The 15,251-nt window shown below is 51.7% G+C and overlaps 1 protein-coding gene across 1 annotated transcript in view; it reads right to left on the minus strand.

Moving 5' to 3' along the window:
• The window catches only part of LOC122547757 (butyrophilin subfamily 3 member A3-like), a 206,069-nt gene that overhangs the window by 80,748 nt on the left and 110,070 nt on the right, over positions 1-15,251 (minus strand). Inside the window, 1 exon segment of the mRNA XM_087979256.1 lies at positions 12,519-12,545. Coding sequence (XP_087835382.1) covers positions 12,519-12,545 — 27 coding nt within the window.

Raw genomic sequence — 15,251 nt, forward strand, 5'->3', positions numbered from 1 at the left:
GTGTGTGTGAGTGAGAGGGAGAGGGTATATGTGTGTGAGTGAGGGGGAGAGGGTGTGTGAGTGAGGGAGAGAGGGTGTATGTGTGAGGGAGAGAGGGAGAGGATGTGTGCGTGAGAGAGGGAGAGGGTGTGTGCGTGAGAGAGGGAGAGGGTGTGTGCGTGTGAGAGGGAGAGGGTGTGCGCGTGTGAGAGGGAGAGGGTGTGTGCATGAGAGAGAGGGAGAGGGTGTGTGCGTGAGAGTGAAAGAGGGGGAGAGGGTGTGCGTGAGGGGGAGAGAGAGGGAGAGGGTGTGTGCGTGAGAGGGAGAGAGAGGGAGAGGGTGTGTGCGTGAGACGGAGAGAGAGGGTGTGTGTGTGAGAGGGAGGGAGAGGGTATGTGCGTAAGAGGGAGAGAGAGGGAGAGGGTGTGTGCGTGAGAGGGAGAGGGTGTGTGCGTGAGAGGGAGAGAGAGGGAGAGGGTATGAGCGTAAGAGGGAGAGAGAGGGAGAGGGTGTATGCGTGAGAGGGAGAGGGTATGTGCGTGTGTGAGAGAGAGAGGGTGGGTGTGTGCGTGAGAGGGAGAGGGTGTGTGCGTGTGTGAGAGAGAGAGGGTGGGTGTGTGCGTGAGAGGGAAAGGGAGAGGGTGTGTGTGTGTGAGGGAGGGAGTGGGGGGGTGTGTGTGAGGGAGGGAGTGGGGGGGTGTGTGTGTGAGGGAGGGAGAGGGCGTGTGTGAGGGAGGGAGAGGGCGTGTGTGAGGGAGGGAGAGGGCGTGTGTGTGAGGGAGGGAGAGGGCGTGTGTGTGTGAGAGGGAGAGGGCGTGTGTGTGTGTGAGTGTGAGAGGGAGAGGGTGTGTGTGTGAGTGAGAGGGAGAGGGTGTGTGCGTGAGAGGGAGAGGGTGTGTGCGTGAGAGAGAGGGAGAGAGTGTGTGCGAGAGAGGGAGAGGGTGTGTGCGTGAGAGGGAGAGAGAGGGAGTGGGTGTGTGCGTGAGAGGGAAAGGGAGAGGGTGTGTGTGTGTGTGAGGGAGGGAGTGGGGGTGTGTGTGTGTGAGGGAGGGAGTGGGGGTGTGTGTGTGTGAGGGAGGGAGGGAGAGGGCGTGTGTGTGTGAGGGAGGGAGGGAGAGGGCGTGTGTGAGGGAGGGAGAGGGCGTGTGTGTGTGGGAGGGAGAGGGCGTGTGTGTGAGGGAGGGAGAGGGTGTGTGCGTGAGAGAGAGGGAGAGAGTGTGTGCGTGAGAGGGAGAGAGAGGGAGAGGGTGTGTGCGTGTGCGTGAGGGGGAAAGGGAGAGGGTGTGTGTGTGTGTGTGAGGGAGGGAGTGGGGGTGTGTGTGTGAGGGAGGGAGTGGGGGTGTGTGTGTGTGAGGGAGGGAGGGAGAGGGCGTGTGTGAGGGAGGGAGAGGGCGTGTGTGAGGGAGGGAGAGGGCGTGTGTGTGAGGGAGGGAGAGGGGGTGTGTGTGTGTGTGTGTGTGTGAGTGTGAGAGGGAGAGGCTGTATGTAAGAGAGGGAGAGGGTGTGTGTGTGAGAGAGGGAGAGGGTGTGTGTGTGAGAGAGGGAGAGGGTGTGTGTGTGTGAGTGAGAGGGAGAGGGTGTGTGTGTGAGGGAGAGGGAGAGGATGTGTGTGTGAGGGAGAGGGTGTGTGTGTGAGTGAGAGAGGGTGTGTGCGTGTGAGAGGGCGAGGGTGTGTGCGTGTGAGAGGGAGAGGGTGTGTGCATGAGAGAGAGGGAGAGGGTGTGTGCGTGAGAGTGAGAGAGGGGGAGAGGGTGTGCGTGAGGGTGAGAGAGAGGGAGAGGGTGTGTGCGTGAGAGGGAGAGAGTGTGCGTGAGACGGAGAGAGAGGGTGTGTGCGTGAGAGGGAGGGAGAGGGTATGTGCGTAAGAGGGAGAGAGAGGGAGAGGGTGTATGCCTGAGAGGGAGAGAGTGTGTGCGTGAGAGGGAGAGAGAGGGAGAGGGTATGAGCGTAAGAGGGAGAGAGAGGGAGAGGGTGTATGCGTGAGAGGGAGAGGGTATGTGCGTGTGTGAGAGAGAGAGGGTGGGTGTGTGCGTGAGAGGGAGAGGGTGTGTGCGTGTGTGAGAGAGAGAGAGGGTGGGTGTGTGCGTGAGAGGGAAAGGGAGAGGGTGTGTGTGTGTGAGGGAGGGAGTGGGGGTGTGTGTGTGAGGGAGGGAGTGGGGGTGTGTGTGTGAGGGAGGGAGTGCGGGTGTGTGTGTGTGTGAGGGAGGGAGAGGGCGTGTGTGAGGGAGGGAGAGGGCGTGTGTGAGGGAGGGAGAGGGCGTGTGTGTGTGAGAGGGAGAGGGCGTGTGTGTGTGAGAGGGAGAGGGCGTGTGTGTGTGAGAGGGAGAGGGCGTGTGTGTGTGTGAGTGTGAGAGGGAGAGGGTGTGTGTGTGAGTGAGAGGGAGAGGGTGTGTGCGTGAGAGAGGGAGAGGGTGTGTGCGTGAGAGAGAGGGAGAGGGTGTGTGCGTGAGAGGGAGAGAGAGGGAGAGGGTGTGTGCGTGAGAGGGAGAGAGAGGGAGTGGGTGTGAGCGTGAGAGGGAGAGAGAGGGAGTGGGTGTGTGCGTGAGAGGGAAAGGGAGAGGGTGTGTGTGAGGGAGGGAGGGAGAGGGCGTGTGTGAGGGTGGGAGAGGGCGTGTGTGAGGGAGGGAGAGGGCGTATGTGTGAGGGAGGGAGAGGGCGTGTGTGTGTGAGAGGGAGAGGGCGTGTGTGTGAGGGAGGGAGAGGGTGTGTGTGTGTGTGTGTGAGTGTGAGAGGGAGAGGCTGTATGTAAGAGAGGGAGAGGGTGTGTGTGTGAGAGAGGGAGAGGGTGTGTGTGTGAGAGAGGGAGAGGGTGTGTGTGTGAGTGAGAGGGAGAGGGTGTGTGTGTGAGTGAGAGGGAGAGGGTGTGTGAGTGAGGGAGAGAGGGTGTATGTGTGAGGGAGAGAGGGAGAGGATGTGTGCGTGAGAGAGGGAGAGGGTGTGTGCGTGAGAGAGGGAGAGGATGTGTGTGTGTGAGAGGGAGGGGGTGTGTGCGTGTGAGAGGGAGAGAGTGTGTGCATGAGAGAGAGGGAGAGGGTGTGTGCGTGAGGGGGAGAGAGAGGGAGAGGGTGTGTGCGTGAGAGGGAGAGGGAGAGGGTGTGTGCGTGAGAGGGAGAGGGAGAGGGTGTGTGCGTGAGAGGGAGGGAGAGGGTATGTGCGTAAGAGGGAGAGAGAGGGAGAGGGTGTGTGCGTGAGAGGGAGAGAGTGTGTGCGTGAGAGGGAGGGAGAGGGTATGAGCGTAAGAGGGAGAGAGAGGGAGAGGGTGTATGCGTGAGAGGGAGAGGGTATGTGCGTGTGTGAGAGAGAGAGGGTGGGTGTGTGCGTGAGAGGGAGAGGGTGTGTGCGTGTGTGAGAGAGAGAGGGTGGGTGTGTGCGTGAGAGGGAAAGGGAGAGGGTGTGTGTGTGTGAGGGAGGGAGTGGGGGTGTGTGTGTGAGGGAGGGAGAGGGCGTGTGAGGGAGGGAGAGGGCGTGTGTGTGAGGGAGGGAGAGGGCGTGTGTGTGAGGGAGGGAGAGGGCGTGTGTGTGAGGGAGGGAGAGGGCGTGTGTGTGTGTGAGTGTGAGAGGGAGAGGGTGTGTGTGTGAGTGAGAGGGAGAGGGTGGGTGTGTGCGTGAGAGGGAGAGGGTGTGTGCGTGTGTGAGAGAGAGAGGGTGGGTGTGTGCGTGAGAGGGAAAGGGAGAGGGTGTGTGTGTGTGAGGGAGGGAGTGGGGGTGTGTGTGTGAGGGAGGGAGAGGGCGTGTGAGGGAGGGAGAGGGCGTGTGTGTGAGGGAGGGAGAGGGCGTGTGTGTGTGAGAGGGAGAGGGCGTGTGTGTGTGTGAGTGTGAGAGGGAGAGGGTGTGTGTGTGAGTGAGAGGGAGAGGGTGTGTGTGTGAGTGAGAGGGAGAGGGTGTGTGTGTGAGTGAGAGGGAGAGGGTGTGTGCGTGAGCGGGAGAGAGAGGGTATGTGCGTAAGAGGGAGGGAGAGGGTGTATGCGTGAGAGGGAGAGGGTGTGTGTCTGAGAGGGAGAGTGTGTGTGTGAGAGGGAGAGAGAGGGAAAGGATATGTGCATGAGAGAGAGAGAGAGGGAGTGGGTGTGTGAGGGAGAGGGAGAGGGCATGTGTGTGTGAGAGGGAGAGGGTGTGTGCGTGAGAGAGAGGGGGAGAGGGTGTGTGCGTGAGAGAGAGGGGGAGAGGGTGTGTGCGTGAGAGAGAGGGGGAGAGGGTGTGTGCGTAAGAGGGAGAGAGAGGGAGACGGTGTGTGAGAGGGAGAGAGAGGGTGTGTGTGTGAGAGAGAGAGAGAGAGAGGGTGTGTGTATGTGTGGGGCAGAAGTGATGTACATGATTGGAGGGTGGGTACGTGTGCGTGAGGGAGGGAAAACGTGTTCCTTCATGTGTCTGTACATGAGGGTGGGAGCATATATTTGGGGGTGGTAGTCTGGGTGCGTGTGTTTCAGGGGGATTTTGTGTGTCTGTGTGAAGAATGAGGTTTTGTTTTGTGGGGGAGGGGGGAGTGTGTGTCTGAGCTGAGGTGTGAACATGAGGGGTGTCCTGGATGTGTTGATTGGTAGCAGATCCGAAGAATCATGTTTGTTTTTGGAGACGCTGGTGGTACAGCCCACGTGGGAACAGGCAATTCTAAACTTCCTGGTGTGTACTGAGGCAAACGTAATTAGGGAGCTGGAGGTGAAGGAACTCCGTGGGGGCAGAGACCATAACATGATCCCATTCACCCTGCGTCTGAGAGGGGGGGGAGGGCAGGTTTAATCAGATGTAACAGGATTACAACCGAGTAAAGGTAATGACAAAGGTGTGATGGAGGAGCTGGCCAGAGGAGAATGGGCAGGGAGATGGGGAAGCAGCAACTGCAGGGCTTCCTGGGATAATTCAGGTGGCACAGCAGTAATTTATCCCGAGGAAGAGGAACCATCCCAAGGGGAGGATGAGGTAACCACAGCTGACAAGGGAAGTCAGGGGCAACATAAAAGGGTCCAACATGATGAGTGGGAAGCAGAGGATGGGACAGCTTTTAAAACCCAGCAGAGGAGAACTGAAAAAGCAATAAGGAGGGTGAAGATGAAATATGAGAGTAAACTAGCTCGTAATTTAAAAAAAGATTGCAACTTTTTTTTAGATGTTGGAAAGGTAAGTGAGAGGCAAGAATGGACCGTGGGAAAATGAAACTTGGTGAAGACTAATGGGGAACGAAAGAACAGTCGAGGAACTGAATGGACACTTTGCGTCTGTCTTCACAGTGGCCGACAGCAGCAGCATACCAGAACTTCAACAACATCAAGGGGCAGAGGTGAGTGCCCATCACGAAGGAGAAGGTGCTGGGGGAGCTGCAAGGTCTGAAGGTGGATAAATCACCCGGACTGGATGGACTACACCCCAGAGTTCTGAAGGAAATAGCTGAGGAGACTGTGAAAGTATTGTTGATGATCACTCAGGACTCATTGGAGTCAGGGAGGGTCCCAGAGGCCTGGAAAATGATGATTGTACCATCCCTGTTTAAGAGGGGAGGGAGGCAGAAGACAATAAACTATAGGGCGGTTAGCCTGACCTCGGTCGTTGGTAAGATTTTAGAGTTCATTATTAAGAATGAGATTGCAGAGTACTTGCAAGTACATGGTTAAACTGGGGCTGAGACAGCACGGCTTCATCAAGGAAAGGTCATGCCGTACAAATCTGTTAGAATTGTTTAAGGAGGGAATGAACAAGTGAGACAAAGGAGAGCCAGTGAAGTAAAAATGGGGAACACTTTGGGTCTAGTGATCATAGTTTTATTGGTTTCAAAATGGTTATGGTAAAGGATAAGCCTTCCATGAAAGTTAATGATTTTTATTGGAGTAAGGCACAGTTTAATGGGATGGGACAAGAACTTTCACAAGTTGATTGCCTTGCACTCTCTTCCAAAGAGGTATTGAGATGACATTGGCAGATAAAGTTAAGGAGAATCCAAAGAGATTCTACAAATGCATTGAGAAAGAGGGTAACCGGAGAGGGGTTAGGGCCTCTTAAAGATCAAGGTGGTCATCTTTGTGTTTAACCCCAGGAGATGGGAGAGATACGAAATGAATATTTTGCATTGGTTTTTATTGTGGAGAAAAATAATGGAATCTAGAGAATGCAGAGAAATAAACTTTGATGTTTTAAAAACAGGCCACTTTACAGAAGAGGAGATTCAAGAGGTCTTAGAGAATATAATGGTGGAAACATCTCCAGGAGCTGGTCTCCAGGATCCAAGAACACTGTGGGAAGTAAGGGAGGAAATGCCAAGAGCCTTGCAGACATGTCTGCATCATCTCTAACCACGTGTGTGGTGCCTGATAACTGGAGGGTGGCTAATGTTGTACCTTTGTTTAAGAACGGTTATAAGGAGTCACCCCCAGGGAGCAATAGACCTGGGAATCTGACTTTGGTTGTGGGTAAATTGTTGGAGGTGTTTGTAACAGATAGGATTTTGGAACATTTGCAGAGGTAAAACATTGATTCGGGAGTCAGCATGGTTTTGTGTGAGGAAAATCATATCTCATAAACTTGATTGGGTTTTTTTTGAGCAAGTTACCAAAAAGATTGATGATGGCAGAGTAATTGACATTGTTTATTTGGATTTTAGTGAAGTCTTTAACAAGGTTCTGCCTGGTAGCCTAATTAGGAAAGTTAGGTCCCATGGGATTCAGAGTGTCCTTGCCAATTGGATACATAATTGGCTGAACAGCAGGAGACAGAGCAATGGTGGAGGGTTACTTTTCAGACTGGAGACCGGGACCAGCAATGTTCCACAGGGATCAGTTCGGGATCCTCTTTTGTTGTCATTTATATAAATGATTTGGATGAAACGTAGAAGGCATGGTGAGTAAGTTTGCGGATGAGACCGAGATTGGTGGCACAGTGGACAGTGAAGAAGGTTCTTTAAGGATACAGAGGGATTTCGATCAAATGGGTCAATGGGGCTGGAAAATGGCAGATGGAGTTCAATCTGGATAAATGTGAGGTATTGCATTTTGGTACAAGGAACACGGGTAGGGCTTATACAGCTAATGAGGAGAAAGTGAGGTCTGCAGATGCTGGAGATCAGAGCTGGAAATGTGTTGCTGGAAAAGCGCAGCAGGTCAGGCAGCATCCAGGGAACAGGAGAATCGACGTTTCGGGCATAAGCCCTTCTTCAGGAATGGGGAAGGTTTGTCCAGCAGGCTAAGATAAAAGGTAGGGAGGAGGGACTTGGGGGAGGGGCGTCGGAAATGTGATAGGTGGAAAGAGGTCAAGGTGAGGGTGATAGGTCAGACTGGGGTGGGGGCGGAGAGGTTGGGAAGAAGATCTCAGGTTTGGAAGGCGGTGCTGAATTTGATGGATTTGACTGAGACAGGGTGGGGGGAGGGGAAATGAGGAAACTGGTGAAATCTGAGTTCATCCCTTGTGGTTGGAGGGTCCCTAGCCGGAAGATGAGGCGTTCTTCCTCCAACCGTCGTTTTGTTGTGGTCTGACAGACCTGCATATCCTTGGTGGAGTGGGAGGGGGAATTGAAATGTTGAGCTACAGGGTGGTTGGGTTGGTTGGTCCGGGTGTCCCAGAGGTGTTCTCTGAAACGCTCCGCAAGTAGCCGGCCTGTCTCCCCAATATAGAGGAGGCCACATCGGGTGCAGAGGATGCAATAGATGATATGTGTGGAGGTGCAGGTGAATCTGTGGCGGATATGGAAGTTTCCTTTGGGGTCTTGGAGGGAGGTGAGGGGGGAGGTGTGGGCGCAAGTCTTGCACCTCCTGCGGTTGCAGGGGAAGGTGCCGGGAGTGGAGGTTGGGTTGGTGGGGGGTGTGGATCTGACGAGGGAGTCACGGAGGGAGTGGTCTTTACGGAATGCTGATAGGGGAGGGGAGGGAAATATATCCTTGGTGGTGGGGTCCGTTTGGAGGTAGCGGAAATGACGGCGGATGATGCGCTGTACATGGAGATTGGTGGGGTGGTAGGTGAGGACCAGTGGGGTTCTGTCCTGGTGGCGGTTGGAGGGGCGGGGTTCAAGTGCGGAGGAGCGGGAAGTGGAAGAGATGCGGTGGAGGGCATCGTCGACCACGTCTGGGGGGAAATTGCGGTCCTTGAAGAAGGAGGCCATCTGGGTTGTGCGTTTTTGGAACTGGTCCTCCTGGGAGCAGATGCGGCGGAGTCGAAGGAATTGGGAGAATGGGATGGCGTTTTTACAGGGGGCAGGATGGGAGGAGGTGTAGTCTAGGTAGCTGTGGGAGTCGGTCGGTTTGTAGTAGATGTCCGTGTTGATTCGGTCGCCTGAGATAGAAATAGAAAGGTCGAGGAAGGGGAGGGAGGAATCTGAGACTGTCCAGGTGAATTTGAGGTCGGGGTGGAAGGTGTTGGTGAAGTGGATGAACTGTTCAACCTCCTCGTGGGAGCACGAGGCGGCGCCGATACAGTCATCGATGTAGCGGAGGAAAAGGTGGGGGGTGGGGCCAGTGTAGTTGCGGAAGATGGATTGTTCCACATATCCTACGAAGAGGCAGGCATAGCTGGGGCCCATGCGGGTGCCCATGGCTACTCCTTTCGTTTGGAGGAAGTGGGAGGATTGGAAAGAGAAGTTGTTCAGGGTGAGGACCAGTTCAGTCAGTCGAAGGAGGGTGTCAGTGGAAGGGTCAGCTAATGGTCCAGCATTGGCTCAGGGTTGTAGAACAGAGGGATCTGGGGTGCAGGGACATAATTCTTTGACGTTTACGTCACATCCAGACAGGGTGGTTAAAAAGGCGTTTGGCACACTTACCTTCATTGCTCAGTCCTTTGGGTAAAGGAGTTGAGAATCATGTTGAGATTGTACAGGATATTGGTGAGGCCTCTTCTGGAATATTGTCTCCAGTTTTGGTCACCCAGTTATGGGGAGGATATTGTTAAGGTGGAGAGGGTTCAGAAGAGATTTACCAGGATGTTGCCGGGTGTGGGAGGTTTGAGTTTCACGAAAGGCTGGATAGACTGGGACTTTGTTTACAGGTATATAGTAGGATGAGAGGTGACCTACGAGAAGTTTCTAAAATAATAAGAGGTATAGGGTGAATGGTAGTTCTCATTTCCCTAGGATAGGGGATTTCAAGTCGAGGGGGCACATTTTTAAGATGTGAGGAGAGAAATTTTAAAGATATAGGATGCGATTTCTTTACAAGAGGGTGGTTTGTATGTGCAGTGAACTTCCTGAGGAAGTGGTGGATGCAGCTACAATTACAATGTTGAAAGGACATTTGGATAAGTACGAGAATGGGGAAGGTTTGGAGAGATATGGGCTCGGAGCAGGCAGATAGGACTCATTTATTTCAGAATTACGTTCAGCATAGACTGGTTGGACCGAAGGGTCTGTTCCACGCTGTATGGCTCTATTAGGATTCTATTACTGAGTAGACATGATCTATTTGGATTTTCTGAAGGCCTCTGACAAGGTGTAAGAACCCATGGTGTTCAGGGCAATGTACTGACATGGATAGAGGATTGGCTGACTGGCAGGTGGCAGACAGGGGGGATGTAACAGGGGTCTTCTGTCAGGGTGGCTGCCAGTGACGAGTGGAACTCTGCAGGGGTCAGTGTTGGGACCATAACTCTCCACACAAAATATTAATGATCTCAGAGAAGGATCTAAGGATATTGTTGTGAAGTTTGTAAATGACACAAAGTTAAGTGGAGGGGCAAGTCGTATTGAGGAAGCAAGGAGGCAACAGAAAGACATAGACAGGCTACAAGGGTGGGCAAAGAAGTGGCAGATGGAATACAATGTGGGAAAGTGTGAGGCCATGCATTTTGATTGGAAGAATAAAAGCAAATTTTATAGCTAGGGAAAGGCTTCAGAAATCTGAAGAACAGACAGACTTTGGAGTCCTATTTCAGAATTCACTAAATATTAATGTCGGTTTAGTTGGCGGTTCGGATGTTGGCAATGTGCATCGTTGGTATTCTGTCATGAGGGTGAGGATACAAGAGTAGTCCTGGGCTCCATATCTAAGGAAAGATGTACTGGATTGGAGGGGGCCCAGAGAAGTCATCGAGTCATAAAGATGTACAACAGGGAAACAGACCCTTCGGTCCAACAGTCCATGTCGAACCAGATATCCTGCATGAATCTAGCCCCATTTACCACCATTTGGCTCATATCACTCTCAACCCTTAGTATTCATATCCCCATTCAGATGCCTTTTAAATGCTGTAATTGTACCAGCCTCCACCACTTCCTGTGGCAGCTCATTCCCTACACTCACTACCCTCTGTGTGAAAATGTTGACCCTTAGGTCCCCTTTAAATATTTCCCCTCTCATCTTCAACCGATACCCCTTAGTTCTGGACTCCCCTACCACAGGGAAAAGACTTTGTCTATTTATCCTATCCATGCCCCTCCTGATTTTATAAACCTCTATAAGGTCACCCCTCAGCCTCCAATGCTCCAGGGAAAACAGCCCCAGCCTATTCAGCCTCTCCCAGTAGCTCAAATCCTCCAACCCTGGCAACATCCTTGTAAATCTTTGTTTGTCAGGGGAGACTGCGTGTGTGGTATGAGTGCAGGTGTCTATCTTGTGGGTGTTTTTGTGCGTGTATATGTGTGTGGGGGGGATATGAATGTGTGGTATGTGAGAGAGGGGATCTGTGTTTGGGGCATGGCCTAGTGTGAGAGGGAATGTGTGTGAGAGAGCGCGGATGTGTCAGGATTGTGGGTGAGTGAAGTGAATGTGTGAGGAAGGGGTGGTCTGTACGTGTGAGGGGTGTGCATGTCTTGCGTGTGTGTGTGTGTGTGTGTGTGTGTGGGGGGGGGGGGGGGAAGGAATTGATACGTAGGGGGTTGACGTGTGTGTTTGATGGATGACTGTGTTTTGTGTGTAGGTGGGATATGTATATGTGAAGGATTGGGTGTTTGTGTATATTGTGTGTGTGTGTGAGAGAGAGGCGGGAATGTGTGTGTGTGTTGGTGCGATGTCTGTGAGAGGAGGGATGTGTGGGGGGGAGTGTGCATGTATGTGTTGGGGCGATGTGTGCGAGAGGGCAGTATGTGGGGGAAATGTGTGTGTAGTGGGGTGGTGTGTGTCTGTGTGGGGGGATGGGGTGTTGTATATGTCTGTGTGGAGGGGTGGGGTGTTGTGTGTGTCTGTGTGTGTGAGAGTGAAGCGGGAATGTGTGTGTGTGTTAGTGCGATGTCTGTGAGAGGAGGGATGTGTGGGGGGGGAGTGTGTATGTATGTGTTGGGGCGATGTGTGCGAGAGGGCAGTATGTGGGAGGAAATGTGTGTGTAGTGGGGTCGTGTGTGTCTGTGTGGGGGGATGGGGTGTTGTGTGTGTCTGTGTGGGGGGGTGGGGTGTTGTGTGTGTCTGTGTGGGGGGGTGGGGTGTTGTGTGCGTCTGTGTGGGGGGTGGGGTGTGTGTGTGCGCACGTATGTCCAGTGGCATGGTGCGTGTGTGGGGGGGCGTTGTATGTGTCTGTGTGTGTATGGCGGTGGGATGGTGTGTGGGGGGAGTGTGTGTGTGCGCATGCGCGTGGCGGTGGGGTGGTGTGGTGTGTGGGGGGAATGTGTGTGAGGACACAAGAATATGGGTCAGTATCATACTGTGAAGTGCAGTCTAAGGCAGGTGATAAATGTGGATCTTCATAGTGATTCCAAATGCTGAAAATAAAAAATAATTAAAAAACAAAATCGACAAATAAATCATTCAAATCCCTGGCTCTCGTGTCTTGAAATATTTTAAATCCACTGCTTTACTCTTATTCCAGCCTTGTTCAGGATTATTCTCTGAGTTTACACCCAATGGAATATAGCTCCAGCTGTCTCAGTGAGAGTTTGTGGGAGTCCCACTGTCATTCATTATTTTCCAATATCATGGGGGAGTGAAATGTGTTTCCACAAAATTGAAAATGGAAATGCTGAATCTGATCTCAAAATACCAATTAAACCTCCTGAAATCCAGCTGGCCCTGGTTAGACTGAGGTCGGGGCCATTGGGAAAAAGCTTTATTGAAACAGTGGGGACAGGTCAGAGAATGTTCACTCGGTGGGTTCCTGGGATGAAGCAGTTCCCTTGTGATGAAAGGTTTCAGGCTGGGGCTGTACTCATTGGAGTTTAGAGGAACGAGAGGTTCTTATTGAAATGTATAAGATGGTGAAGGTGTTGACAGAGTAGACATTGAGAGGCTGTTTCCCATCGTGGGGGAACCTGGAACCAGGGACAGAGTTTCAAAGTAAGGGCCCTGCAATTAACATGGAGATGGGGAGGGATTTGTGTCTCGGGATCATTAATTTTTGGAATTCTCTCCCCCTTGAGTGCAGTGGAGCCCAGTTCATTGAATATATTTGAAGCTGAGATAAACAGGTTTTTGATCAATGAGGGAGTCGAAGGTTGTGGGAGTCAGGCAGGAAAATGGAGTTAAGGTCACAATCAGATCAGCCGCCATCTTTATGAATGACAGGGCAAGCTCTCGGGGTCACTCCTGCTCCTGTTTCTGATGTACAATGTTCACATGGGATTTTCACACGGACATTGCTTTGAGTTGTCAGCTTTTGAGTTTCTTTCCTTCCTGTATTAAAATATTTTTAAGTTCAAATCTTACCTTCACAGTCACAAATTCTCTTCCACTCTGGAAACAGAAATAATAAATAAACTGAATAACTTGCTGTGACATGAAGCATAAATAATTCCACACAAAGGTTTTTACAGACATTTTTAAACGAGGTAAATCCAGCTTGGAGACCTTCTGTGGCATTGCTCATTACAAATTGGAAGGTAAGAAGCAAATTTTCCCAACCGTTACTGAGGCAGGTAGCTCCAGTCGGGATATTTCTGGACTCCCTTCAGTAAAAAGAACCCTGAATTGTACAATTGTTCTCTCCAAAGACAGTGGTGGGTCAGGGTGTGGGAGTTGGGGACAGGGTTTGGTGGGGGGGAGGGGGTGCTGAGTGTAGTGGGAAAGTCTGGGACAGAGTGGGGCTCACTGAACCTGGAAACAGACCCTGGGTCATCAAGGTGAAGGAGAGTGCTGAGAGGGGCTGGTTAGAGACCCTGCCTTGGTTCTCTGGGACTTCCTCCCCCTGCTGTTTATACAACCAGGGGCTCTCTATCCCTGAACTCTCTCATTCCTTCACCCAATCCACATGGCCCCTCATATTCTCCGTGTCAACTCATCTCTGAAAACAATTCCTATGCCCCTCTGATACTCACCATGCCAGCTCAATGTTTACTTCTGTCCTTCAGACACTCCTCGTGATTCCTCAGATTCTCAGTGTCAACTTAATGTCAAATAATGCCCCAGTAACAGGGACTGGCTGGGGGCCATGGGTAAGACCCTCTGACCTTACAAGAGATTCCTGAATCTAACCCACAATTCCTCCCAGAGGCAGCAACAGGGTCTTGTAATAGCAAATGGTTCATTTCTCTGACCTGAGTGTGGTTCAGAGTGGGGAAGGAGTTTGTAGAAACAAGGATTGGAGGATCGGTTAGGATTGTGGGAAGCGGGAATTTTCAGAATTCAGCAGATCCAATTTGAACGGAGTCCTATGATTGGATGGAATAGTTTATGTACTCCTGATGTGGCCTGTCACTGGAAACTTACTGATGGGGGTTAACAGGAAACAGTTGTGGATGGAGCAAGGAGCAGTTCCTGTCTATTTTCAATGCTTCAACACCACTCTGTGTATCTACTGGAGTGTCATTGGCAGTGGTGGAGTTTGGTGCCTGGAGCAGGGTCTGCAGTGGGCCTACAGCGGGCACTGATGGGTCATCAGCTGTGCCAGTGCTCAGTGATCGGTGGGTCATCGGAATTTGATGCGGAGCAGAGGGAGCTTCCTGGCACAGCCTGGGGACGAGGCCCAGTGCGGACTGGAGATAAGACCCGGCTCAGTCCGGTTGAATGACTGTGATGCTGAACCTTTTATTTCTCTATTCTTCTAATTTATTCTGAAGATTCTGGACCTTGGTCCCTTTGTACCTAAGATGGCGCCATAAGGGGCAACTTTGTAAACTTCTGACTTCACTCATGTGAGTCCATGACAATAAACTAAGAATTCTAATTGTAGGATCTAATTGTCTGTTTTGCAGCCAAGGAGTCTTCACTTTCGTGATGAAGATTTTTTTGTTAGTCTTCTAATTATTTAGAACCTTTGTAAGGTCATCAGAAACACCAAGACACAATACCAAATGGAGCTTGAGACCCAGACTAATCACACAGGCCCCCATCACTTGTAACCAGGCTTACACAACATAACTGGCTACAAAGTGAAGTCAAACAGAATCACGGGTAACAGTACATCCCTCCCTGATGAGCTCAACATGTTTGATGTTCACTTTGAACAGAAGGCCTCGGGTGGGCCTGTACCCACAGTCACTGCTACAGATATTAGATCTGTCTCTTGAGAGTGAACCGATGGAAAGGGACTGGCCTGGCTGGAGTCCCCCACCGTGCACTCAGACCCTGTATGGACCAGCTGGCAGGAGTATTCACTGATATCTTTAATCTCTCGTAACTACGGTTTTGAAGTTCCCATTTACTTCAGGAAGACGGTTATCATTCCCGGTGCAAAAGCAAAATCAGGCAGTGTGCCTCAATGCCTACCATCCGGTGGCTCTGATGTCATAATTATAACATGCTTCAAAAAGTTAGTCACAGCATCAACCCCAGCCTCCCTGAGTGCCTTGATTGACCCTGTGCAGTTTGCCGACTGGGGTAACAGGTCCATGGCAGACACCATCTCCCTGGCCCTACACTCATGCCTGGAACACCTGGATAACACGGACATCTATCCCAGAGTCCTATCCATTGACTTTAGTTTCACTTTCAACACTATAATTCCAACAAAATTAATCCCCAAACTCTGAGACCTAGGACCCTGCTCCACCCACCCCTGCAACTAGATCATTGACTTCCTGATCCACAGATCCCAATCAGTAAGGATAGGTGACAGCATCTCCTCCACGGTAATCCCGAACACCAACTGCATGCTCAGCCCCTCACTGTACCCCCTTATACATTCACAACTGTGTGGCCAAATTCAGCACGAACTCCATTCACAAATTTACTGATGACACCACCATAGTGGGTCAGATCTCAAACAACGGCAAGAGAGAGTACAGGAAAGAGTCTGACATCTTCGTGGCATGGTGTAAAGCCAACTATTTCTCCCTGAATGTCAGCAAAGTGAAGGAGCTGGTCATTGACTTCAAGAAGTCGGGTGGCAGACACAGCCCTGTCTGTATCAATTGCGCTGAGGTGGAGGTTGGAGACAGCTTCAAGTTCCTCGGAGTGATTATCATCAGCAATCGATCCTGGTCCCTACACACTGACACACCA

This window comes from Chiloscyllium plagiosum, unplaced genomic scaffold, assembly GCF_037043375.1.
Source record: "Chiloscyllium plagiosum isolate Xiang-an unplaced genomic scaffold, Cpla_swu_hap1 HiC_scaffold_35, whole genome shotgun sequence".
Lineage (NCBI taxonomy): Eukaryota > Metazoa > Chordata > Chondrichthyes > Orectolobiformes > Hemiscylliidae > Chiloscyllium > Chiloscyllium plagiosum.